This window comes from Mastacembelus armatus, chromosome 4 (genome assembly GCF_900324485.2).
Source record: "Mastacembelus armatus chromosome 4, fMasArm1.2, whole genome shotgun sequence".
NCBI lineage: Eukaryota > Metazoa > Chordata > Actinopteri > Synbranchiformes > Mastacembelidae > Mastacembelus > Mastacembelus armatus.
The window spans coordinates 19,726,132-19,752,627 of NC_046636.1; the positions used below are offsets into that span (position 1 = coordinate 19,726,132).

Sequence of the window (26,496 nt, forward strand, 5' to 3'; positions counted from 1 at the left end):
AAAGACTGAACTTAGTCTTTGGGATCGGTCATGAGTGCAGTTTGACTTACACGGTCAAAGTATGCATAACTGTGTGGACCAGTAAACCATTTACAACAGTATCAATTCTTGTAAGGGCTGAGTATGAGCATGATTTTGAGTGATGGGCATGGAGCACTTGAAGCTTGCAGGAAGAGAAGCAAAAATGATCAAAATGACAGACGAAACAAGCACAAACATCTACAGATTCATGCAAAATACCCCTTAAAGAGATACAAACTCAAAACAACTGCAAGGAGATACGAAGTACTATTTAGAGATGCAAAATGGCCACACAGAGATGCAAATGTCATCAATGAGAAATATATGAACAAATCCACTCACAACATCTCCATTGTGGTTTCTGGCTTGTTAATGCAACAGACTACGGTATATATATCACAGAACTGTAGAAGATGGTGCCTGTTCATTCCTCATCTCCTCCCTCCCTCCCTTCAGCCTGGACTGTACTGAGAAGCACCTGACTCCCCGCAGCATAATGTACTGTGTGATTATTACTGGGAAAAAAACGCACTAAGTCCACCAGGAATGCTAAGGAAGGATTTTTAAGCTAAATCAAGCCGTCATAAAACAGTTTTTTCCTTTGAACTACGAAAAGTTCTGCATATGAATTTATGAGAGGGACAAGTGGAGGGAACCACCCTTCCAAACACACACACACTTGTGAAGGAGGTTACTACAGCCAGAGACACTATGAAAAATGTGGAGTCTGTGCATGAGTGAGCAGGGGTCATAAGATCACCACACAACATCACACCACATGACGCTTGAGCACTGCTGATGCTATGCTCACATAACAGAGATAATTATGGGAGATTCTGTACAACACTGAAGTAACACTCCATCACTGTCCTGCTACATGTATCATGCCATAGAAAGCTCAATTAAGAGGGATTCTTAAAGAGCGCTAAAGCTGATTGAGGTTTGACTAATGCCCTGCCTGGTAAAAACAGGAAAGAAAACCCAAATGAACCTCTGACCTAAATTTAAAAATTCAATGGTTTCATGAGAAGAGCAGCCTTTTAACCCTTCCCAACCATATTACATTTGAAAAATAACCTTAATCCAGAGCGCAATGCCTGATAGATTTATGGAAATGTAATGTTAAAAAAAAAAAAATGATTGTATCAATTTATGGTGCTTGTATTTTTCCTAAAACCTTTCAGATCCTGCTGTTTGTTTTGCTGGCATACAGGAACATAACGACATACAAAAAAAAAAAAAAAAAAATCACTGCAGCTAAACATGTCACCAAATGCTCTGCTCTTTTAACAAAACTATCACCACAACTGGTTCAGTCTTTTTTTCTTTTGTATTTATTAACAGAAAGTTATTAACATTTAATGTGCAGGAATGAGACCTTCTGTGAATACATGGCACAATCATATTATATACATTCTTCAAAGACAGTACACAAACATGGATGTGGGGTGGTAAACACAGAAATTTTAAAATGACCGTGGGTTCTGACAGACATGAGCCAAGTGAGAAACACTGACTTCGTTTTTTTTTTTTTTAAGATAAAAATGTTTTATGTTTTATAAAGAAACATGGCTATTACCAAGAAACAAAAGGTAACACTACTCTTTTGTTGCACATTAATTTCTATATACAACCTAAGGACAGGTAATTCACATAAACCATAGGGAGAAAATCTACCACAGTGCTAGGCTGGAGCCTTTTTTTTTTTTTTTTTTTTTTTAAACTCTGTAACTAATAATATACATAATTCCCAGGTAACACAATCACATGTGCAGCTGATCAGCCCACTTCCTTTTAATCAAACTACATCAGAGCAAACCTGTGTTTGTTCCTCTCTTTAGCTTATAATGCTTTTAAAGCTCATTGCACATTTTCCCCACAGACATTTGTGTCGTAGTAGAATGCCTGTATGAATGTGTGAACTAATAGGTGAGATTAACACAGTGACTGTGTGGCAGCTCGTTGCCTCGTCCTTCTGTTGGGGTCAGAGTTCAGTGTCCTGTTAGGTAGTCCTGGGTGGAGTCAGAAGCGAAGGAGTCAGCGTCCTCGTTATCAGAGTCTTCGCTGCTGTCGTCAGCGGCGGGCTCTCCGGACAGGGCGATGCGGGCGTAGTCGTCAGTGTCAATGGACTTGCAGAAGTGGATGGCATATTTCAGCTTCTCCTCCAGCACCTGTTTGCACGAGTACCTGGGCAGCTTGAGCAGGAAGAAACATGTGTAGGACTCTGGCAGGAAGTGGTCAGGAGGGTTGTACTTATCCAGCACCTAGAGATAAGCAAAGATGATTGTCAGGTTATCAGGTCTCCAATCACATCAGTGTTTCATGTCCAGCATCATATTTTTAAGAATTGTTAGATTGTTACATAGCAAGCATTCGCTTCCTCAATCAGATGATCCTAATTACAAAATGTAAAATGTGAACTAACAATTACCACTGAACATGTTTGTGTGGCTTTAGTCACAAACTATCCTGCTCTTTTCTGAGGCCATTTCTGGCTGTTTGACACAATGATTCAGTTCTTTTTGTGTGATGGAAGTAACCTTAAATAATTTTTACACATCAGGAATTTAATTCCTCCATATCAATAAAACACATTACACAAGCTATCAGAACCACCTGCAGGTTTAACTAACCCGAAGTGAACGTCTTAAAGACTAACTTTCAAAGACACACTATAAACAGACTTAAAGATGCTCAGTGGTGTGGCAAGAAAAGGCTACAAAACAACTCATAACTTAATATTCTGTGTAGGAGTCACATCCTGGTCTGAACCTGCTTTTTCAAACTTCACTTCCAGAAAACAAACTATATTGATATATTTTACACACACACAAATGTCAAATGGACAAGCGGTTCTGTCTGTTTTTAACCTCTTACCTGCACAACAAAATCCCGGCCACGGAAGTCAGCGATAGTGCGAGGTAGACGTGTGCGCCCCCAGACAAACCTCAGGAACAGAGACCGCTCTGTGTTGGAGAAGGACTCCATGACTTCCCAGAACCACTGGATGAGGGGCGCTGTTGGCTCCACCCCTTTATAAGTGGCCACTGACTTGAGCAGGTGCAAAGGGATGTCTGGACTTCCGCACACCTGCAGAGAGGAAGTGTTTGCTGTAAAACCAGCACTATGCCAAAGGACAGGATTTTACTACGTGGACGTGCTCGCACTCACCATTGTTTCCAGCTCATAGCCAGTAAAAAGTGAAAGCAAGGGAACAGGAACCACTCGAGCCATACCCTCGCGCACTGCAGATACCTGCTCATCAAATTCATGGAGCCTACAGAGTGGAAAAGGAGCATGGAGTCAGAAGTATAAACACAAACACAACCTTTAAAACGTATTTTTTTCTGTTCAGTGTTTCTCACCTGTAGTTAATTGCCAGGCGAACATATTCTGCACGGTTCTCCAGCGTGATGTGGGAGTACTTGGAACTGAGCTGGATGTCCTGGCCGCTGGCGTTGGGCACAGTGAAGGGCAGCGTCATGGCCTCGAACTCCTCAGCTGTGGCCTCATTGTCCCGGATGTACATCAAACCGGGAATAAAGTCTTTATCAACCTGGGATGAACAAATCAGTTCATCGTTCCATTAACTGGTACATTTCATACATTTATCCAAGTGTGTGTGGGTGTGTGTCTGTACACGAGTCCACAACACAGTTCCCGTGAGCTCCTCAACCATCCACTATTTCACGAGTCTTGTGCTGGATTCATTTCCCATCTAACCTTTGTAATACCTCAAGGGCAAAGCCACAAAACAAGAGCAGCTTTGTGAGGGAAAAGGTCCTTTGTACCCATCCCAGCATTCTCTCTGAGACAGTGAAGGAGCTCATGATCACAGCGTGAGGGATGGAGTGGACTCTTAGGCAAAACCTTGGCTTTTGTCTAACAGCTTCTTTTACTAAAATAGAGATACTTTGCAGATCAAGAGAAATATGAGTTTTCATCAATACATTTCTATAACAGAAAGCAGTTGCTGATGGACTTCAGCTGTAATCAGAGGAGGAATGTAAAGGAATGCTTTCCTTTTGTTGCTGGGGGAGGAGATGTTATAGAAGGATAAAATAATGTATGACACTAAGCTGCTGGTTATTAAACAATTAGCCTTTTCCTACCCCTATCCTAAAACGGCTTTCTGTGTTCAAAGTCAGATTAAAGCTCTTAACTGCAGAAACTTGCCACCAGCTTTGACCTGATAAATACCACCTGTGCATGAAAAGGTGCACATCCTTATGATTTCATTGAATCTTTATATATTCATAATTCATTTAATCGTCACTCATTCAGTATCAGTATACTCAACATCTGCAAACTGCATTAAGACCACCAGTTCCACTGTTTATAGGACGGTTTCATTCACAAAAATGCCAGCCATGAGCTGAGAGAGAGAGAACGCAGCAGTGTCAGAAATTGTATCAGTGGGGGTTTTCAAAATCTGACTCCATTGGTGCTTCTAAGGCAAAGCTGAGACAACAGTTGTGAGTACATCCATTTTAATAACACAACACAAAAGAGGTTAGTGTTGCTCCTTCACCTTGACCGCTAGCAAGTATGCTGAATTAGCCATCCTGCAATGGAGCGATGCATGTTCAGACAACTTGATGCTGAAGGAAATGTAACATAATTCTCAAGCAATCAGATTTATGGATGTTCTTGATAAACATCCAATTTAACATCCTTAGCAAGTGAAAGTCATGCTGCATGATCTCTGGTGTGTTCTGATTTGATTGAGTTATGGCTGAGCAGCGTGATTTTTGACTCAAATTGCAGCACTTAGAAGCCAAGTAATGTAAAGGATCTTAATTGCCTCAGACAGACTCGTCATTAACTTCCTGCGTGTTTAGAACAGCAGCTTGCACCTGTCCCTGTCACCTCACACAGTTATCTTTGTCTCATGTCTCTTGCTTCGTGCTGCTCCTTCAACTCTCCCATTGGCTCCAGCTCCCCACGACCCTGAATCCGACTAGGCGGTATAGGGAATGGATGGATTTAGCTGTCAGTCAATGACTGGTACAACAGGTCTGGACTACTTGTGAATTTTGTTAATGCCTATGAGAAAACTGATAAACTGATGAATCTAAATATGATAAATATCTTCATATGAACCACTCTTATGTCAGCAATATTTTCATAATCATCACCAGTGCTGTTGACACACACACACACACACACACACACACACACACACTATACATACCTCACTCAGGTCAGCAATGGTCAGGTTCATGCCTGCCAGCTGTTTCCATACGGGCTCAGCCAGATTCAGACTAAGAGGGCTTCCAGTCCTGATTGCAATGCCCAGGAGAACTCCTGCAGACACAGCAAGGCAGCATTTCCCACAGCTCAAACATGAATAATCATTTTCCCCAGTGTGTTGTGGAAAAAGTTTGCTGCAAAAACAAAACTTCAAATATCTATATTAAATGAAGTTTGCTCAACAGTCCAGGCCAGGTGTTTTATCAGGGAAAACGCAGATGAAGCATTTGTGTGTTTCAAAAATAAACATGCATATTTTCAGTTTTTGTTTATCTAGGATTAACGCCCCAGAAGACCTGACTGGGAGATTAACTGGATTATACCTAGGAAGCGGAACATGCTCATGTGAAGTGGGGACTTGGCTGCAGGGTTGAGCAGGAAACAGTCCCTGTTGGCACCCGACTCATCCCGACCGTTCGGGGTGACAATGAGCAGTGGAGTCAGGGCGTTTTGCAGCTCCTCGCACATTTCAGCGATGGACTCACTGTAGCCCCCACCACAGTCGTCGACAGACTCCCCTGTGGGGGGGAAAAAAGAAAAAAAAAAAACAAAAAAAAAAACAACATGCATCCTTAAAATGATGAATGAGGCAAGGCACGCTGATCTTACTGATTAAGGTGCTGATCGTGTACCATTCACATTTTCAAGAAAATACATACCCACAAATTTGACCTTCCACACACGATGAGGGAGGAGCAGGCTGTCTGGGCTGAAAGAACTCATTTTTGCACACATCTGACCAAAAACAGATTTGGTTCCATCAGGACCTGCCAGACCCCCTTTGCTTCGGGAACGTTTCACCTGCAGAGTGAAGAAACACAATAGATGATGGTTTCATTTGTTTCGTTTCTGTGTTCTGTTATTTCTTAATAACCTCATTTTAGACAATAAAAATATACTGCTGGCCTTAAATGGCTGGGTATAACATTTCCTTGCACCACTGTCAGCAATGGAGCTACATTGGAGGGTTGAGGGGAAAGGCAGTGGCCCGGACCAACACTGTTACATAGAGTAAAGTCTAAAACTCAGTCCCAGACCCCTACAGACAGACTGCAGTGTAAATCTCACAAACCACAGACAAATCCCCTTATGAAAGACATCACATGGCCTAACAGTGAGAAAGAGGGGAGGTGGGCTGAGGGAACTACAGTAAGGAGGAGAGGAGAAGAATGAGAAAAGTGATCGTGAGACAAAATATGAGTAAGCAGGTGTTTAAAATGTGTGTTTGCATGTGTTCCCGATGTACCTGTATCCTGTTCAGCTCCACCACAGGCCCATGCTGTCGGTCCCTCACCATCGTGGCTTGAACCACCTTTCTGAAAGCTGCTTCCTATCAACAGACAAAAAGGTAAATAAACCGAATGCACTAGAAAGCTTGAGTGCCAAGCAAATGAACCCTTTCTGGCAATAAAGAAATCTGTGTAAACTTGTTATACATGTTTTAGGTTTGGATTCTAAGCTCCCCACCTTGCCCTGGGAGATGAGGATTCCCCTGAGTGTATCAAAGCCCACTGAGGGTCCATGGCCTGTTTGCCCCAGTCGTCCCTCCAGGTCAAACATAGGTATACATGGGCAGAAGAGCTCTGAGATGTGATGCAGGAGCAGCAGCCTGTTCCTCAGGGCCATGATAGGAATTTCCTGCAGGTGGTTGTACTCCATAGGTACCTTTAAAACACCACAGAACTTCAGAGATACACAACATGACAAACATCTGAAGGTCTAAAACTGACTTTTTATACTTTTAACTCTTGTGTCTGCATAGCCTTACTGCCATCTACTGGAAGCAGTAATTTCTGTCACAAAAACAAAAAAAAACAAAACAAAACACAACACATAATTCCTGATGAGGTTCAGTTCAGCTTGACTAAATGAAAGTACAGTACCTGAACAGGCAGTTTCCCAGCATTGGTAGGCTTGCTCGTGGACCAGGCAAGGGTGTGAGCAGAACCACAGGCCACCCTGTTGATTTTCTTGCTCTGCAGTGCTGCCACCAGCCGTGGCCTCTGGATTGCATTAGTGGTGCCGTCTCCCAGTTGGCCTTCGTCATTGTCACCCCATGTGTAAACTTCTCCTGAGCCAAACACAACAGCAAAGCTTTCTGTGAAGCTGCCATCCAACCCAACTAAAGTGAACGTTTTGGACTTAACAAATAGCAAGATGACAGAAAAATGAAAAGGGTCTGAAATAAACATGCATATGGCAAAAGGGCAAAAAGTACATGATTAACAACGATAATAAATAAATCCTAAACCACTCCTGACTAAGTTGCTCCGCCCTACCATCTTCTGTGCAGCACACACAGTGCAGTGATCCTGTGGCAATGGCGATGACCTTTTTCCCTTGCAGCCCCTGGACCTGTCTGGGTCGTCGAACATGGTCGTCAGAACCGTGGCCCAGCCGATGATAGTCCCCTTTCCCCCTTTACATGTGACGACACATACACACAATTGATTCATCTTCTCTGCTAACATGTGGCAGTGCTTTCTGTACCATGCTGTACATACCATGTGTACACTGCACCAGACTTAGTAAGAGCCACAGAAAACTGAGAACCACACTCCACTTTGATCACTCCAAGGCCAGTGAGGGAGTCGATCTGAAGATGCAAAATCAAATAAATATTCACTTGATGGATCATTATCATAAAACACGCTGAATCTTCTTCATTACACTATTAGTCCCACCATAATGTACATATATTATGAATTTCTTGTTCAATGTGTGTGCATGTGAGCTTATTTTTTAAATTATACAGGAATGTATGAGTGGCTTTTAATGATCTCATTTAACTAAAGTCAAGAAAGTGAATATGCATATATAACAGATGTAGCTTCTGATCCCACAAGAAACAAGGAACTAATTTAAAGCTTGATGTTCCTTTTGCTCATCTTGTAGAACATATGAAACAGCTAAAGAAAGAAGACGAATGTACAGTGATGCTTTGCTGACCTCAAGTGCACACTGCTGTGTAATTTGCTTTACCTTCATGGGGATTTTGCAGCCGTCACTGCCTCCCCGGCCCAATTTTCCATAGTCGCCATCTCCCCAGGACCAGACCATGTCATCGTCTGTTAGACAAAGCGTCTGGGCGTCCCCGCTGCCGCATGCTACATCAATGACCCTGTGACCCTGTAGTGCATCCACCTGAAAGCAAGCCGAATAGGCACACACATCCCCTTGCATTGTCAATTTGAGACAAAGTAGGTAGTTTGATTCTGGTCCACACACTGACAGATGTACAGTATATGTCATTGAAACACTTCTGAAGGAGAAAGCTGTTTTTTGCTTGTCTTATGTGCACATTAGTGAGGTATGTGAGAAAGCAGGCTACTCTTATTATTGACTGACCAGCTTTGGTTTAAGCTGGTCCTCGCTGTCTCCATGACCCAGTCTGCCGTAGCGTCCCTTGCCCCAGGTGAAGAGCTCTCCACTGGCAGTGATGCAAGCGCTGTGAGCTCCACCTGCTGCAATATCCACCACTTCAACTCCCCTCAGGGACTCAATTACACGGGGACGGTCGCAAGGACTAAAGTAAAGAGAAGTCTTTTAATATAAAAACACAACCCTTTACATTGTCTTAATCCTGAATTCTTACAGTGACATGGATTTTTGATGGCATTTTGTTGTGAGCTGAAAACTGAAGGTGCAAAGTGGCTGAAGTGACTAGGTCTCCACCTTCTGTTCCCATGGCCGAGTTTTCCATCCTCAGCCTCTCCCCATGAGTAGACTTCTCCTTCCGAGGACAGTGCCAGGCAGTGCTTCCCTCCTGAGTTCACAGCCACTTTCCGGATGAACACGTGTTGGATGGACTCCAGTAACGTAGGAGTGGACACAGACTCTGTGCCTCCGATACCCAGCCTGCCCCCAGCTCCATATCCAGTTGCATACAGCTAAAATTCAAGATAAAAAACATTGATATACTATTATATTGCAGTTTTCTAGAAATCAACAGATTGACAGTGTTGATCAATACTCCTGCTAGAATGTGTTACACCCAAAAAAGTTCAGCCTAAACAGGTTATGATGTTAAACCAGCTTTCAGTTGAAAACCAATGTAACCAATTAGCAGTGCTGTCAATGGATATAGGTCCAAATCTTGACATTTTATTGAAAGTATTTTAATTCTACATATTGCGTTACAAATATGCATAGGAACTGCCCTCTACTGGTCGAAACCCAGCTACCGCATTGTTAGCTAATGAGCACCGACTCGGCTCTGATGGCTCCAGCTTAGGCATTACTGGGGCTGGAGCCAATGGATCAAATTGATATGGCTGTGGTCCACTGTGGTTTTCCACCACAGTCCCCCACCTCAAAAGATCTGTGTGTAACATGTGTGCCATGTGACTCTGTGTGACTTTTTCTCTGGACAGGAGGTGTCACTGTCAAATTCCTTCCTCACACATCTACCCCCTACTATTGTCCACCCCCCACATTGTTAGCATTTTCCAAAATGCCAACAATGTGGGTGGAGTGAGGCTCAGACCTAGGGAGTTAATTAATCTTTTAAAAGAGACAGAACAGAGACTAAAACGTAAGAAGACCTTTCCATCAGCAGTGACAGCAAACAGAGTCTGCTCCCCTCCAATAAGCTGCACTGGCCGCAGAGTAGCGAGAGCTTCCGTTGGGGTGGGCACTTTGACCTTTGCCCCTTCAATGCCCCCCAGCTGCCCTCTGTGGTTATGGCCCCAGCCGTAGATGGTTCCACTTCCTCCAGCAGAGAGGATCCAGTCGTCTGGTCGCCGGTTCATCCACTGTACCAGCTGCTCATCATGCTCGCGCTTGAACAAGTCGTGACTCTCGTGGAGAGCATTCATGCTCTCGTGATCGGCCATAAGCTCACGAATTTTCTTTGTAACCTTCAAAGGGATGTGAGTAACAGAGGAAACGGTTTAAGACCAGTTTCAGATAAAAGTGTGAATATGAAAAGTGAAGATAAGCACACACAGTGCACCCACCTCATCCAGGAAGGGTCTTGGGAGTGAGGTTCTCTTGTCTAGAGCCACAGCCACTCTAGAGGCAGTGCAGTATCGCCGGAACCAGGCCCACTTGTGCGTCTCAGCACAGCACGGTAAAGTGTCAAGTTCAAGATCACAGGCCAGAGCAACCAAGACCTGGACAAAGTTATAAATTGTAAAAACAGCATTTTATAGTCTATGGCAATTCAGCATACTTTATATACAATGTCAGAAAGTGCTCAGACCCCTTCGCTTTTTGCACATTATTCTGCTGTAGATTCAATTTTAAACATATTAGGGCATTTTCGCTCTTTAATCTACACTGACAAGGACAAATTACAAACATGTTTTTAGAACTTTTTGCTAAACTGAGATTTTGAATATAAGGTATATGAGAGCCAATTTGGAGTTTGAAGAAATCAGAGAACATGATGAGACAAAAAGTGAAAGATGGGTGCAGCAAAATACAGAGATGTCCTTGAAGAAAACTTGGTCCAGAGTGCAACAACCTCAGGTTGAGGTGATGGGTCATCTTTCACAACAATGAGCCAAAGCACTCTGCCAAACCAACACTGGAGTGGCTTCAGGAAAAGACTTTTAATGTGTTTGAGTGGCCTAACCAAAGCCCAGATGTAAACCGCAGAGAACATCTATGGAGGGAACTGAAGCTCGAAGCTTGTAGTCTTACCAAACAGGACTCAAAGCAGTTACTGCCAAAGCACTGTACAAAGCACTGAAAACAGCAAGTGAGTACTTTGTAAATGAGGAATTACAGTTTTCAATAAATTTGTTTTCACTTCGACAGTATTGGTTATTGAGTGTAGAACGGTGGTCAAAATGGCAATTTTATCCATTTAAAATTAAATCCGCAGCATATTAAAGTGTGCAAAAAAAGTAACTGAATACTTTCTGAAGCCACTGTATGGATTTTGACCATACTTTGAAAAATGGACTGTGAAGAAGCTGCTTCCCTCCTCTGACAATGGGATCTTCGTACTCATATTGCCTCTGCAGAGCCTCAGGCAGACCCTTCACTAGAGCAGCCAGTGCGCTGCCTGTGAAACTCTGAAAGAAAACAGACAGTTATTCGTAAAGTGACTGATTTCATTTTACTAATATGGATACTCCTTTAAATGTGACTATTTAAATGAGGGAGGTAAATACATAGTAAATATAAATCACATAAAAGAATCAATCAAATAAAGAATCAATCATAAATCCTATTACAAAACATACAAACCCTTACCACTCAGCAACAGACAACAAATGTTAGTACCACAGCATAACTTAATCAATTTAATAATCTGAGAACTGGGTGAAATTACATAATATACAATTAAGATGTAAACGGTAACTGTCAAACACAAGACTGTGACAACATTAATTTGGCTAACTATGTTCAAAACTGATTATGTAAACCAGCAGACACAAAAACCATGTTTCAGGGGCCAATGTTTTACTACAACAGATGCTACATACAGTACGGCAGTAATACAGAATTTGTGCAATTACGCTGTACTCACTATAGAGCGAGCCTCGCCTTCACTGTCTCCCAGCAGCCTGTTTATGTTGATAGACTGGCCATATTCAGTGGTCAGGAGCTTTCGTAGCCTCTGCAGAGCCCACATTCTGTGTCCAGCAGCTGAACAAAATAGAATATAACATGAATATATATTTCATACTAACAGAGCTCTATCAATTACACTTGGGTATGCCCATTTCAGTAATTCTTGGCTTTATTTGGACGATACTGTAACACAAATAAGAACAGTAATAGTGTACCTAGTGCACTAAGCTGGGCACAAGCAGCCAGGGAAGCAGCTAAGCGAGGCACGATGCTCCTGTTGGACGCAAAATTCAGCCTGAAGTCCAGGAGACAGGTGACCAAGTCCATGGAGGGACAGGACAGGATACAGCGATCAGACAGCAAGTCTTTAGGACCTGAGTAAAGAAACAAAAAAGGCTCAGTGTCACAAGCCTAGGTAATGTGTGTATTTGCCAGTGTGGCTGTACTTTTGTAGTTTTTATTTCAGAAACATTAGACAAGAGCACATATATAAAATCTGGTGTATTCTGTTAATTCAGACGCTGTTATGTACTTGGGGGTTCTGTTTCACACATGTCAAAACCAATATCACAGTTAGGGGTAGTATGTGTCGTCTCGACTCACCAGCAGCAGGCATGATTGGATAGACAGTGAAGCGCCAGCCCCAACCATTGACTGACCCATCACTTGTAAATTTCCATTTGAGTTCATCCCCTGGAATCCTTAACTCACTGGACCAGTCAGACCACTCCCGACCTGAAACATACACACAGCATGTTTTTTTTTTTACCACTTGGATTCATAAGTATTTAAAACAAAAGCAAATTTAATACTCTTTTTCGTGTCACCTGATCTAACAGAGACAATCCTATTGGCTCCATCCATGATTGTTAGCGGGTCGTGGCGTCTCTCAGTTGAGCACTGTCGGTCAAACTCTATCCTTAGACCCTCAGCACCTACAAAATGAAAGATGGGAAACGAGGGATAATGATGTTTAGCAACATCTTGGAAACTCTGTTGCTCCTTCAAGATGCTGGAGGTAAAATCGTTTCCTCCATTTTTACCTGGGATCTTGACAGTACCACTGGTAGAAGTGTCATCTGTGTATGGATGGCTACTCTCTACAACAACCGGCTGAGAGGACAGGCGGCCACTCTGAGAGTCTGTGGCAACATCCTCCAGCTCAGTAACACAGAGCTCCAGCAGCATGTCTGCAACCTGCAAACCACAGAGTCAAAGATACCTAACGTCCACAGATTCCTATTAATAACAAACCTACATACACAGATTCTAAAGCTGAATAGAGAACTTTACCTGTGGATATGCTGTACCCATACCAGAGAGCACAGCAGACAAGACCTCCTTGCCCTTGTCCCCAGAGCGACAAGACACTGCCAGTTTGAGCAGGTCCACCATAACTCGTGTGTCATCAGGCACGAGAAGGCTTGTGAACTCATCTAGATACTGAGGTTCAGGACCCACTACCTTGCTCTGGCTCTCAGAGTCCTGAAGGTGAACATAAAACAAGACAGTGGCTGAGCTAGGTACATGTAGTTGGTGTAAATTGCTTCACTAAACACATACAGTCAGTATATCATCAGACAGACACACCTCTTTGGTCTTTGTCATGGTCTCCGCTATAATGCTGGCTGCTCCGGGGTCATCAGTGACAGGGATGAAAGGACGTGAGGAGACACCGGAGGAAGAAGGTGTCACAGCTGATGATGGGGTGACAGCATCCTCTGATGAAGGGACCTGTTTACACAGAAAAACAAATAGGTCGTATTCATAAAATAATTTTTTTCCTTTGTCTTTTTTTACATTAACAATAACATGTAGTAGAATAGAAAGCGGTAAAACTGACTGTATTGTAGAATTCCATGTATTCTTGTATCCTCATACTCCATTTTGTCAACCTGTATTATAAACTAATGTTTAAATATTCAAAGTATATTTATTTCAACACTGAGTGTTAAATTGCATGTCTTATAGCCAGTACTCATTCTCAACGGCTGGAATATCAATCGATACTGTATAAATGGTTTGTGCATAATTTTACACATATTTCGATGAAACTCAATAGGATATTGAAGCACTGATTTGATGACATTTTTAATTGTTTGTCAGGGTTAATACAGGCACTATGGAGGGTGAAGCTATAAGGTGGAACTAAAACAAAATCACATTATACAAAATCACATTTTAAGTTTTATTTAGTACTTGTTCATGTTCTAAAAATAGGACAAGTAAAAGTTCTTTTAAAGAGCACAAAAAGCCACTGGAACCATTTAAGAGAGGTATTAATTCAACTGTACTGGAATTTTAGAAGGTTCAGTTTGTGATAGTGTTGAATTGTATTAAGTCATACTGACAGTTGTTACAGGAAAAAAAATAAATAACAGGTATGGCCAAGAGCACCGTTGTGTTCAGAAATTTGTTCAATGAGAGGGTAGCTGCTCAAGGAGCGCTTGCTGCAGTATGGCATCACACTTCCCATTACAACCAGTAACTACAGGTATTGCCAAACTTACAGTCACCAAAATTCAAGTCTTATGGATTACCACTTTAATTAACTCAAAAAATGCAAACGGAGAAAGTTACGGTAGAAAAGTTGTTGTTATGATGGAAGACCTGTAGGACAGCTTCTGGTGTTTCTAAGTTGGATCCAAATGCAGTTTGCTGATGGCCACATTATCTACCATTGTAGATAAAATGCTCACTGTATGATTGATTGCTTTATAGCACTTCAGCACAAAATGCAGCTGAGGCAGCACTTTGACAAAAAAGATGTTGAAATGTTAAGGGAACACCCTCACACACATTTATTAATGTATTTTGTATTTTATTTTTCTGTGACAAGGACTGCTGTTTTAAAATAAACCTCATAGCCAATACAGTGCCACTCTGCATTGTGTTCCTTACCTCGCCTTTCTTATCTTGCCAGGGATTAGGGCTGACCCGGCCCTCAGTTTCAGGTGGGACAGGTGGACCTTCTTCATCACTCACACTTGATGAGAACGAGGAGTCTGATGGTGGAACAGGTGAGCTAGAAGGGCACTCAGCTGGCAGAATCATGCTGGCTGGCATCAGAGCACCAACCACTGCATCCCTGAAGAAACACACAATACATCATATCAACAGTGATATAGACTCCTGAAAATTAATGGGTCTAGTCAGCAGATTAAATCACTTAGAGGATCAACACACTTTTATCTTATCCTGTCTAGGGTTCCAACTTCAACAAGCATCTTTATTGATGCCATAATTAGAATTTTAACTGGTGCAAAACAGGACAAAGCAGTAAGATCCTATGTCCACTGGTTACACGTCAGATGTGGAGAAGGTTTTAAACACTGACTGACTGCAATTATTGCTTGGTTATATGTGAGATCCAGCTACACACCAGTCATCTTTATCATATATTCTAAACCAAGTTATGACTGTCTCATACCCAAACTTTTAAGGAACTGCTATTTTTTCCCATGTTACTCTTCTGGGCCACTGAGGGAGGATATTTTACACCCTGTTGATACAACATACCTTGCATACATGATTTGGAGGGCTGACAGCACATGAGACAGAGCCTGCTGTTTGGCCAAGTTGCCATCCAGACTGAGGAGAATCTTGGCCAGTGAGGGTCGGTTGGGCTTCACGCTACTCTGCCCACTCATCTTGTTGCTAACCGCTGATGAGTCACTGTCTGACTGGACACCTGTTGTGTACAACACCAAAACAATGAAACACACTGTCTGTGATGTGAAGCACTGTTAACACACTTTAGCCATTACCAGCCAGTGTCAGAGGGGCACTTCCAATGGATTAAACCATGCAGTTTTAGACTAGTCTGACCTCTTGCAGATGTTGATGTGTTCATTTGGTTTTACGGCTTAGACAAAAAGGCGACCTGCAGGCAATAAGTGGGTAGGAAACAGAGGATTACCTAAGTAAGATGCTCCAAGAGAGTCGCGGGCTGTCTGGAAAAGGACTGGCTCATGAACAGAGGGTGTGGTCACATCAACAGTGGTCCAGGCCACACTGTGGGAGGAGCCACAGGCGACTCGAGTGATCTTCTGTCCCTCTAGACCCTGAACCAGGGTGGGCTTCCTGTTAACCGTAGTGGTGCCGTTGCCCTGCTGCCCATGATCATTGTCACCCCATGCATACACCTGACCAAGAAACACAATACCTTGACTGAATTTCATTTTGACCAGCAGCACGTACGCAAGTGTCTCAGAATTCAGAGATTTTTGGATACTATCGTGTTTTAATATAGAAAATGATCAAATACAATTTCCACAACGCTGAATTGCGTAAGAACACAGTTAGTGGGAACTTAAAAAAAGGCACACAAGAAAAAGTAAAAGCACTACTCCAAGCCATCAATCTTAACAACCTCTTGAACTGGTCAAATATTGAGTAGCTGTCATCATAGGAAGTGATGTACTAGCACTATTAGATTTGTTCTGCGGGAATGTACTATACAAGATGAAATAAGTTGTGTACTAGCAAAGGTCAGAGGTGCCCAGAGGTGATGGTCGATATATCACAAACACATCTGGAACAGTGCCATCACACTAAATGAGCAGAGTGCCAGAATGATGTGCTGTTTTGTAATACTGTGCTGGGGGAGGTCAGTACAAACCTGTCCTGTGTCTGTAACAGCCAAACAGTGCAGTGCTCCAACAGCAACATGGACAATCTTTTTGCCTCTGAGTCCCTCCACCATCTGGGGCTTCCGGACATGGACGTCAGTGCCGTGGCCCAATCGGAAATAGTCGCCTTTGCCCCTGTTTGGAAAGAAAAGGAGTTAACAGTCATATATGAAAGCCAAAGGACATATGACTAAAGGATCATGTAATCGTATCATTCTTCTATCTTACCAGGTCCAAACAACTCCAGATTTGGTTAGAGCCAGGGAGAACTGTGCTCCGCATTCAATCTGACAGACACCCTGCCCATTGAGTCTCTCTATGTTCTGAGGGATGTTGCAGCCTTCGCTTCCTCCACGACCAAGCTTGCCGAAGTCCCCATCACCCCAGGAGAAAACCAACCCTAAAAAAAACAAAACAAAACAAAAAAAAAAACAACTGATTACTAATGAGATTGAAATAAATCCAAGAAACTCAGAAGTGCATTAACAGTTATACCTTCATCCGTGAGTGCTAAAGTTTGAGCATCCCTGCTCCCACAAGCCACCTGGATAACACGGTGCCCCAAAAGCACTTTCACCTAGGTGAGGAGACAGTAATAGACCCTAGCACACATGGATTCATGACAGCAAATCATCATAAACAAACTACATACTGTACAGTAAACTACACAGAAGTTACTCAGTGGGAGTATTTCCTTCTTAAGGGCAGGTAGTAAAATTACACCTTAAGTGCTTCACAGATATGGGATAATGTTTGTCCGTCTACTTTGAAGAAAAGGTTTAGGTAGTAGATTCAGACATACCAGTTTAGGCCTCAGCTGAGTAGTGTTGTCCCCATGACCAAGGCGGCCATATTCCCCTAAGCCCCAGCTATACAACTCCCCACTGGAGGTGATGGCAGCGCTGTGAGAGCTGCCACAGGCGATGTCACGGATGCGCTTGGTCTTCAGTGCCTCGATTAACCGAGGTTTGTCACAGTTCCTGTTAGGAGAATCAGTGTTTTCTTTGAGATTCTGAACACAAATGTTTAATATGTTTATATTTTTGGGCATTATGATTTTAAATATGGCAAGCAAGAATGTTTGCTGTAAAATAAAGGCACAGAGTCTGGACCAGGTAAATGAACTTGAAATTATAATGAACATAGCTGCTGAAAGAATACCCAAATAAGAGAAAATAATATCTGATGATTGAAACAACTCAGGCACAGGAAGGAATATGGTCCTGTGTAAGGAGTGTATGATCACACACATTCTGCTGAAGTGTCCGAGTTTGCCATCGTCTCCCTCGCCCCAGGAGAAGACTTTTCCGTCCACAGTCAGGGCCATGGCATGGCGCCCTCCAGAATGGACAGCGACCTTCTTCACCACGTAGTTACTTAGTGCAGTGATCTGGCGGGGGATGGGGATGGTCCCACTGGACAGGCCCAGGCCTAACCTCCCATTAGTGGCCTCCCCACAGGCATAAATCTTCCCCTCAACCGTCACTGTCAAAATGCCACATCAGTTCAATAAGCAGTATAATGCAGGTTATGTAACAGCAACAAAACTAACACCATTTCTTACTCACCTGCAAACAGGCTTTTGGAACCACCAGCCACTTGAACCACATTCAGTGCAGAGAGGGTTTCAGAAAATGAAGGCACCTTGATCTGTGAAGTACACAAACCGAAGCGATTAGAGAACACAGAGGCTTCTGAGCCTCTCACACAGGCTCACCCCCGGGGGAAGGGCCTGGTCCCTGCTGCAGTACATTTTCTACACTGGTGGTTATACAAGTGTTTGACACAACCTCAAATGTACTCAACTTAAACATAAGCAGAACAAAGACCTGTGTAGCAGATTTAATACACTTTATTAAAATAAAACAAAGGTGCTAACAGTCTGTCCACCTCATGCTATCAAGTTTCCATAATGCCACTGTGCTTGATTGATCATGATTGTAAATAAATTATTTCATTATGTGGCAAACCATACCTTAGAACCTTTGAGTCCTCCCAGCTGGTCTTTATCATTCAAGCCCCAAACAAATACTTTGGTCCTGATAGTGGCTGCTGACTCCAGCCCTGATGACTTCTTTCGAGCAAGACTGCAGGACAAAATCAAAACACACAGTGAAGGCCTGAATGTGAATTCATTTCATCACACAAAAGTTGGAAATATAAAAAAGATGTGTCGTAGTACATTTAATTTAAATGCCAGGGACAGATCAAACACGCTCTTAATGTATGTTCAGTCCTTAATGGAAATCTTCCACCATAGGTAAGGAATATAGAAATCCATGCAGGTATATCGGCAGATGTACGCTCTTTGCCAAAAATAATCTGCTTCACTGTTTGAAAAACACAGTGATCCGCAGTTTGTGTTCCATTGTCAAGATTATTCATGTTTGCTAAAGACAGAAACATCCTAAATTTACTGTGGATAAAACATGTCATTCCTTTAAGTAGAAAGTCAATTTGACTAAATTTAGGAATACGTTTTTCTGGGCCCACCATACCTTCCAGTGGCAGTTTTGTCGTCATCCTCTTCTTCATTGTCAGATGCCAGGAAAGGGACCGTGGCGAGGTCTTCATCCTCTGCTCTGATACGCCCAACAATACCAAGTCCATGAATCTTGCAGTCTATACCAGAGCTACGGCACTGCTTGATTGCAATCTCAATGTATCTATGAAACTGTAATGTAATAAGATTATTGAAGTTATTACAACACTACTTTTAAGGTAATAAATGATATGATGTTGATGTCAGTTACTAATGCCTCTTTTCCATTACCAACCTCAGTGCAGTCACTAAGCAGAAGGACAGTGGTGTCGGTCGGATTGATGTTAATTGTTTTCAACTCAATCAAGTTGTTCAAAGAGTTTCCACCTGTATGTAAGTAATGTATAATAATTAAAAACGTCTTTCTCTTCTTAATGATGTCAAACACACCATGTTGTTTATACAAGAGGAGCAGAAAGTGAATCACTACTGCACCATACAACTGTTTAATGTCAAATCCACATGCCAGTTATTTAAAAGTAATTCACCCATGTTAATACATAGAAAAGCAACACAAATTTAACTTACCTGACACAACCACTAGTGACGGCATATAGCTGCTGTCTGCTGGGTCTACAATCATCTTCAGCCTGTGTACCAGAACATCAGGGAAAAGCTCAAGACGAATCCAGTGCTGCAGAGAGAGGGGTGATAAATCCTGTCAGGCGATGCATTACTCTTGAATAAAGCAAAGTAAACAGGTGCGTCATCTAGCCTATTAGAATATGTAACTCAATCTCCTGCCTTTCCCTGTGAGCCAGACGACTGCCAGCACTGATCACTGCAGTCAATGAGGCGTGAAGCTTGGTTAACAGAGGAGGAGACGTTGAGGCTCTTGACTGCACGAGACCAATCGTCAATCAGCATCCCTCGCTGGCTGCTGTGATGCTTCTTCAGCTGCTTTCCTGAGCGGCCACAGAATGCTGGAGACTGGCCTAATTGTGGGGAAAATGAACAACAGCATCACACATATGGGTAAGAAACAACTAAGAAAACATAAGATCTGAGGGGACATGTGACTGACCGGGCTCATTGATTCTGCCAAAGGAATGTCTGGTATTGTGTTTGCGGGTCTTAAAGCAGTTTTCGCAGAAATCAAAGTCGTCACAATTCCGACATTTAAACCTGGGGCCGATTATAGGGAACATCTGACAACCATCACACCTGCAGACAGTGACATGGGTTGCATTTGAACAATGTGCTGGGATACACAGAGTCATTAGCTGGGTAGGCAACATCTTGAAAAATCTCTATACCTCACTCCAGGGTGAACACTAGGCACCAGTTCCATCTCGGATAACAAGCCAGTCCAGTGGGACTGCTGAGGGAAGTCCACTATCACATCCTTCCCATTGGCACTGAAAGCTAAAACATTTCATTCCATTAGTTCCAGTACAGAAAACAGGGGATTTACAGTCCGTTAAAGTGAGAATACCTGTAAATCAGTGGGAGTTTATAAGAATAATCACAAATGAAAATGAGATGGTTTTTAAAGGCTGAAAACAAGTGTTACCTTTCACAACTCCCACACTCCTGTGAGTGACAGAGCCCCATTTGTACTTGGGTGTAGTGACTGTGGATTTCACTCTTACTTTGTCACCAATCTTTATATGGGATGGAAAACTTTGTGGTGGAAATCCTGGAAAAGCAAATAATGACTCAAAACATGTCAGGGGGTTACGAAAGTTTCAAAGTTTCCCCAGAGCTGGTCATTACGAAGGTCATTTCACATTCTCTTACCAAGTAGCTCGATGTGGATGTAGCGAACCCAGTATGTTCCTCCTTTTTGCTGCCAGTCACACTGCACGTTTAAGTCATGAAGCCCATCTCTGTCCAGCTTAATCACTTTCCCAACATCTCCATCGTATACTTCCTCATAGGTCCTGCAGCACTTCACCATCATCCCCACCTGCACAGAAGTCAGGACTCATTTACGGCACTGTCACACTGTTTCCTATGGCAGGTACAAAGAGCCTTAAAAATTTTGCTGCTCCTACCTGAATGTTCTCTCTAACATACACAGCATAATCATCGTTGCTTTGGAAATCTGATCTCTTCTTAAATGTCTGGCTTTCGGTCACCACTGCACCTGGTGGCTAATATAAAACACAAATAACATTACATTATAAGGAGAAATGAAGACTGGTTGAGGAGTGACTTTGCCCATTATGGAGGGGGTTATGGCAGAAATAAAATGTAAAGTAACGTACCACAGGGAATGTCGGCTCTGCCTCCTCCAGCTCCTCCAGAACTTCCTCATCTGAATATTCATCCGACACAGTGTCGGCATCTGACAGCTCAGTGACATGAACGTCTGGGTGGTCCAGCAGCCAACTCACCAGAGCCTCAACACCTGAAGTATATGCCCAATTACCCTCCAAAATCATATCTCAAAACATTTGATCACAAACACTGACACTAATAAAGCAGGTATATTGCTGCCGTGACAGTTACAGAGTTTTGGCTAGACCAATGATGACAGCCTGAAGGTTTTAAAAGCAAGTACTCCAATGTATTCATAAATTTAGGTTATGTCATATGATAATTTACCTGGGACACCAGAGGCACTGCCTGTAGTTCCAGACAATGACTTCAGTGCAAACTCAATATTCTTTCGTGGGAAGCCCATCTCCATGAGTTGGAGGACTATAGGTAAAGGAGGAACAGGGGACGTCTTCTGTTTCTTTGGTTTAGGAGGTTTGACATGTTGTATGGTGACAGGTGTGGTGGCCTCACTGGAGCTGCTCTCCTCAAACAGAGGAGATGATGGGTGGGCAGATTCCACAGCCAAGTACTGACACACAGCCAGAGCTGCTGCCTACATATCCAGTGATACACAGATGATGTTCTGGTCAAACTAAATACAGCACCTGAATTTATGTAACACTATCACTGGAATTAATCAACAGTGGATCAGCTCACCTCCATCTCTTGCCTATCAAAAATGGCTTTGATGGGGGAAGGCTGAGTGGCAGAGGACAGCAGCTGCTGCAAGAGGATCAAGGGAGGCAGAGGGCCCTCCGGAGACAAATCACCCACATCAGGAGATGACGCCACTGGATCCTCTACAAATAAAAAGAGATGACAAGTATGTTAAAATAAAATGCAGTACCTCAACTTAATTTAACAATTTCATTTTGGTCGAGAGCAACAGAACAGTGCTATAAGTTCAAAGTGTGCAAAGTAAAGTTTGGTTAATCGGACGTTCCTAAGTTCGCTCTCCCACACAGTAACTACTGTGCTGTATCATAAAAGCACAGCTCATCGTGACGGTACGTCCACCTTGTCCACCCACTGGGTGCCATGATGTTTCTAAAAAGTAGCAGACTACAGGAGAAGATTTGAGGGGTAACTGCACTGCATCATAGGCTGAAATACATTTTCCATCTAACCATTAGAGTATGACATAAGCAAGTTCACAAACAATTTCAAAATTAGACAATCTTACATCAGTAAAAACACTTTGTTTTAGTTTTCTGTGAACAGCCCATGAGATAAAAATAGCACATCTAGAATTTACTTTTATTGAGGGCTTACCACTGGGGTTAGGTCCCACGTCCACAACTGCCGGCTGGGAGAGGATCTGCCTGAGTTTGTCCTGATGAGAGAGCAGGGCCCGCGCTGCCTTTAAAATATACAGCCTGAGCTGCTGGCACCGCAGCAAATGGATGTCCACCTGGTCAGCTGCACACAGAGTAGGTTTATTAATCTCACCTGATTTGACCTTAAACCTTGAAAGCTAAATCAATGTACACTGCTTAAATGCTTTTGTTATGGTCATTATTATTTTAAGTACAAAGTCTTGCACACCACTAAGCCACTTGACAAAATATAAGATTTTTGTTTTGTCTTCTCAGCAGTTTGTGTACCTGTAAGCCCTCTACTAAGAGACTTCTTCATGCGCTGTTTCTCCAGTTTGCTACCAGCCAGGCTAACCAGCTGAGCCCAAACTGCCAACATAGGTTCAGTGAAGGGCAGGTTCTGCACCGTGAAAGATACTGCAGGCAGCTGGGGGAAGTAAGCATTAAATAAAGTCATTTTACTTTCTTGTTAGTTTGTTTTAAGGCAAAGCAGGGCTAATACACTGGTACTCAAATGAGCATCTGAAAAGTTTCATACCGGTTTGAGATAGCTGAATAAGCAAACCCTACAGGTCCTCATCTCATGAAACTGGACAGTGATGCGTCCTTTAGGGGTGATGCGTGTGACTGTTCCTTCTCCATACTCCTCGTGTACAACCTGGCCACCAAGTCTGAGGCGCCCATCAATCCCTCCAATCACTGCCAGCACTGCCATCAAACTTCCCACTCTAGGACCCTCCGAATCAGGAAAATACTCCTCCAGGAAACACTGTAATCAGGATGAAGGGAGATTTACACTCAATGACCACAAATCTACCATATTTTCTGGACTATAAGTCACACTTTCTTACTCCTCAGGCTTGTAGGCCATTTTTGCTAAAAGTGACTAATATTCCGGTGCTACTTACAGTCTGCAGGTGTGACTGTGAATATCAGCCCTGTCATATACTGTATGTACCCCACCTCTGGCCCATTGTCCAAATGATGGTATACTGAATGAATTCATAATCATGCAAAAAGTCTTACTGCTTCAGACTGGCAGCCTGCCATGACATCTCCAATAGAGCTCAGCTGAGTGTTGATGTAATCATTTATCAGGCTGTTCCACTGGCCAAGAGAGTGCAGGGTGCGCAGGACAGCAACGATCTCCTCAGCCAGGGTGCTGCTGTGAGTGGCTGTAAGAGAGGCCTGAGGGCGGGGCTTCCTCCTTCGCAGGGAACCCTCTGTGTGGGGGGGAGTAGAACTTTAAAACACAGATTACAGAAAAAGCATTTGATTCTCACTTAAAGCCTGAATCATGGCTGCACCTCTAAGTAGTGGCAGGTCTGATGAGCAGGTGCTTAGTAGACTTCCCAAAAAGCTGAACAACTTCTCCACCAGGAACTTCATGTCCTGAGAACGCTCTGACTTTTCCCATGAGGGCAGGACTGCCTGCAGGAGACGTAGTGCCAGGATCTGGAGACATACAAGATGCCAAGACAAGGGTGTGTTATTTCCACTGATACATGTTTGTGAAAGCAACCTTTCTCCTTTCTGATTAATAAAGAAGCTTTCAATGGCTAACTATATTATAGGAAGAGCAAACACTCTCTTTTTCAGTAACTTAAATACAGCTCAAGTCTGAAGAAACATAGAAATTAACATTGTACATCTGTTAATACAAGTAAACTTTTATACAATTTCACCTCCCCTGCAGAACCACTACAATAAAAAAAAAAAAAAAAAAAAAAAAAAAAAAAAAAAAAAAATCAAGCACACAATCATATTAACCTACCTGTCTCTGCAAAGTAATGGCATTAAAGGACTGATGTCCCTCAACAATTCGGATGAGCAGGGTAATCCATGCAGAAGTGCTGAGTGTGCTGCACATCTGGGGCATGAGAGCAATGCTGCGTATGAAACCTAATGTACACCAGCTCCTGTGCTGCTCCCGAGACACCAACCTGTGGGAGTGACACCCTGACAACAGAGACGAATTAAGTTAGCATAACATGATACCCAATAACTTGTTTAAGTAGATAACCATGGCAGTTCAGCTACCTGACTTGTCATTAGCACCACTTTCTACTAGCATCCTCAGTAGCCCACACAAGGTCCGAGTAGCATCTGTTTGCAGCACCTCTGCATAGATCCCAGCTGACAGAGACAGTGTCTTCAGCAGGTTGACTGTGCTGGTTAACATCATGGCTGTTGGGTGGCTGCTCTTCTCCATCAACTCTCCTTCTGAAACAAAGAAGAGACGATGAAGGATTGATACTCATATGTGACTTGTAATAGTTGGTGTGGTTGTAAAAATTACCTGTGTCATCCTCTGTGTCTGAGTCCTCAGCGGGGGGCTGGGCTGCTGGTGGAGGCTCTGCTAGTTTAAGATCATACTTGCCCTCTTTCCCCATCCTGTATGAGTTGGTGCTGCCTGTATCCCATTGGACCCTGATCCAACCATCCTCACCCAGCTCGCCAATCACCCTGCCAAGACCTGGTGCTGGACCGTCCTGAACAATGCATGCAGAGGGTTGAAATACTAAACTGTAGGCTTTTGTTAACCTGCTTTAGTTGGTGATTACAAAACACTAATATATCAGCAGTAAAATGGATTTATGTACCTGATCACCCCATTTCCAGTCAACTCCCCTCATGACCCTGGTGCCTATTTTCATCATGCCAGCCAGTTCAGGGCCAGAGGCAGGTAGAGGGGCAGGGGCAGTCTCCTTTCTGGACTCCTCTAGCACTGTGGCTGAGCCTCCATGAGCACATAAACTCAGATCCTCCTCATTGCTGTCTGTGCTCGGTCCTGGAAATACAAAAAGCGACATCAAACACCCCCATGTGTAAACATGAGCAGTTGCTCTCTGCCTCTGTCTACATTGACTGTTGAATAATTAATTGGACAGTACTCACCTATAAGCCTGAGGATACACTGAGTGAGAGCAAGTACACCAGAATTCAGCAAGAGACTGAGGCCGTTGGACCCATGTTTCAGGGACAGCATGTGTATCATTGCCAGAAGGAAGCGGGCTTGTGGAATGGTGCCAAGGCTTGGTCCTGCTGGGTTCTCATTAGTGATGGTCTGCAAGGGGACAGGCTGCACACCTGATTACGAGACAAACCGTACGTTATTTTGTGTATAACGAGTGTAAAAATAATGTCATTATAGTACCAGTGTAAATTTCTGGAATCAACTGTATATTCATGCCACTCACCAAGCTCTTTGAAGCGGGCGCTGGCCTCGAGTAAGATGTTGCGAATGTTCTGAATGGCCCAAGAATACAACTTGCCGAAGGTCACCTCCAAAAGCATGCGGTTGAAAGGAGGGATCAGATCCACATCCTTCAGGCAGTCAGACAGGGGCTCTCTGAGTAGGGAGAGTTAAACCATTAGAAGTCTTGTTAACTGGTAACAGAAAGACACAAACTGCTTGCACAATGTCCTTTGAGTAAGTGCAGTTCCATACGTTAACGATTCTGTACAAGATTAAAGGTAACAACAACTGTTGACTTACCCAATGTCAGTCCCTTCTGGTATGACCCTTTGCCAACCACAGAGCATTGCATATTGCACAGATGGCAGCAAGAAGCTTTTGGAGGCTAACTTCAGCATGGTGTCAATGCCCTCTAGCCTCACCTCGGCCCTCTCCAGCTACATATGATGAAACAGAGTAAACACTTATCACACATTGCTTTTCATGTTTTATCACCATGAAAATGACTGAGGATTTATATGTTTTGCATCACCTGTTTAAGAAGACACTTCCTCATCTTCTCTACATCAAGGGGCTCTTCTTTCAGTACAAACTCCACTATGGTGGCCATAAGGCTGGACTGAGAAAAGGCACCGTGAACACTATGTTTCAGCCACCGGTACTTCTGGACATGGGCCACAGTGTTTAAAAGTGGCTGCCACTTGTCCTGCTGCAAAGGAATGAAACAAATGCAGAATATCACAA

At 43.1% G+C, this 26,496-nt stretch overlaps 1 protein-coding gene across 4 annotated transcripts in view; it reads right to left on the reverse strand.

Moving 5' to 3' along the window:
* Positions 1-1,341: 1,341 nt before the first annotated feature.
* Positions 1,342-26,496, reverse strand: part of herc2 (HECT and RLD domain containing E3 ubiquitin protein ligase 2) — a 41,204-nt gene continuing 16,049 nt past the window's right edge. The window contains exons 33-92 of one of the 4 annotated variants that reach the window (XM_026305492.1): positions 26,285-26,461; positions 26,053-26,189; positions 25,754-25,905; positions 25,452-25,643; positions 25,157-25,344; positions 24,853-25,045; positions 24,594-24,773; positions 24,328-24,512; positions 23,861-24,008; positions 23,580-23,776; positions 23,092-23,322; positions 22,842-22,980; positions 22,510-22,656; positions 21,895-22,037; positions 21,523-21,790; positions 21,183-21,325; positions 20,970-21,068; positions 20,713-20,881; positions 20,486-20,611; positions 20,229-20,337; positions 19,997-20,136; positions 19,717-19,907; positions 19,501-19,606; positions 19,208-19,299; positions 18,929-19,104; positions 18,406-18,517; positions 17,999-18,080; positions 17,681-17,915; positions 17,233-17,410; positions 16,926-17,007; positions 16,659-16,830; positions 16,421-16,565; positions 15,719-15,944; positions 15,319-15,490; positions 14,701-14,887; positions 13,390-13,533; positions 13,093-13,284; positions 12,843-12,996; positions 12,627-12,734; positions 12,403-12,534; positions 12,015-12,173; positions 11,756-11,874; positions 11,172-11,297; positions 10,233-10,388; positions 9,819-10,133; positions 8,950-9,164; positions 8,623-8,800; positions 8,257-8,418; positions 7,779-7,870; positions 7,554-7,693; positions 7,158-7,345; positions 6,742-6,939; positions 6,521-6,604; positions 5,934-6,075; positions 5,598-5,792; positions 5,216-5,328; positions 3,387-3,577; positions 3,193-3,298; positions 2,899-3,111; positions 1,342-2,285 (exon numbers count right to left, since the gene is read on the reverse strand). In XM_026305492.1, coding sequence (XP_026161277.1) covers positions 2,013-2,285; positions 2,899-3,111; positions 3,193-3,298; positions 3,387-3,577; positions 5,216-5,328; positions 5,598-5,792; positions 5,934-6,075; positions 6,521-6,604; positions 6,742-6,939; positions 7,158-7,345; positions 7,554-7,693; positions 7,779-7,870; positions 8,257-8,418; positions 8,623-8,800; positions 8,950-9,164; positions 9,819-10,133; positions 10,233-10,388; positions 11,172-11,297; positions 11,756-11,874; positions 12,015-12,173; positions 12,403-12,534; positions 12,627-12,734; positions 12,843-12,996; positions 13,093-13,284; positions 13,390-13,533; positions 14,701-14,887; positions 15,319-15,490; positions 15,719-15,944; positions 16,421-16,565; positions 16,659-16,830; positions 16,926-17,007; positions 17,233-17,410; positions 17,681-17,915; positions 17,999-18,080; positions 18,406-18,517; positions 18,929-19,104; positions 19,208-19,299; positions 19,501-19,606; positions 19,717-19,907; positions 19,997-20,136; positions 20,229-20,337; positions 20,486-20,611; positions 20,713-20,881; positions 20,970-21,068; positions 21,183-21,325; positions 21,523-21,790; positions 21,895-22,037; positions 22,510-22,656; positions 22,842-22,980; positions 23,092-23,322; positions 23,580-23,776; positions 23,861-24,008; positions 24,328-24,512; positions 24,594-24,773; positions 24,853-25,045; positions 25,157-25,344; positions 25,452-25,643; positions 25,754-25,905; positions 26,053-26,189; positions 26,285-26,461 — 9,714 coding nt within the window. In that variant the 3' untranslated portion in view covers positions 1,342-2,012. Of the gene's footprint in view, positions 2,286-2,898; positions 3,112-3,192; positions 3,299-3,386; positions 3,578-5,215; positions 5,329-5,597; positions 5,793-5,933; positions 6,076-6,520; positions 6,605-6,741; positions 6,940-7,157; positions 7,346-7,553; positions 7,694-7,778; positions 7,871-8,256; positions 8,419-8,622; positions 8,801-8,949; positions 9,165-9,818; positions 10,134-10,232; positions 10,389-11,171; positions 11,298-11,755; positions 11,875-12,014; positions 12,174-12,402; positions 12,535-12,626; positions 12,735-12,842; positions 12,997-13,092; positions 13,285-13,389; positions 13,534-14,700; positions 14,888-15,318; positions 15,491-15,718; positions 15,945-16,420; positions 16,566-16,658; positions 16,831-16,925; positions 17,008-17,232; positions 17,411-17,680; positions 17,916-17,998; positions 18,081-18,405; positions 18,518-18,928; positions 19,105-19,207; positions 19,300-19,500; positions 19,607-19,716; positions 19,908-19,996; positions 20,137-20,228; positions 20,338-20,485; positions 20,612-20,712; positions 20,882-20,969; positions 21,069-21,182; positions 21,326-21,522; positions 21,791-21,894; positions 22,038-22,509; positions 22,657-22,841; positions 22,981-23,091; positions 23,323-23,579; positions 23,777-23,860; positions 24,009-24,327; positions 24,513-24,593; positions 24,777-24,852; positions 25,046-25,156; positions 25,345-25,451; positions 25,644-25,753; positions 25,906-26,052; positions 26,190-26,284; positions 26,462-26,496 lie in introns of all 4 variants that reach the window. The other 3 variants (XM_026305490.1, XM_026305493.1, XM_026305491.2) reach the window with 3 other exon arrangements.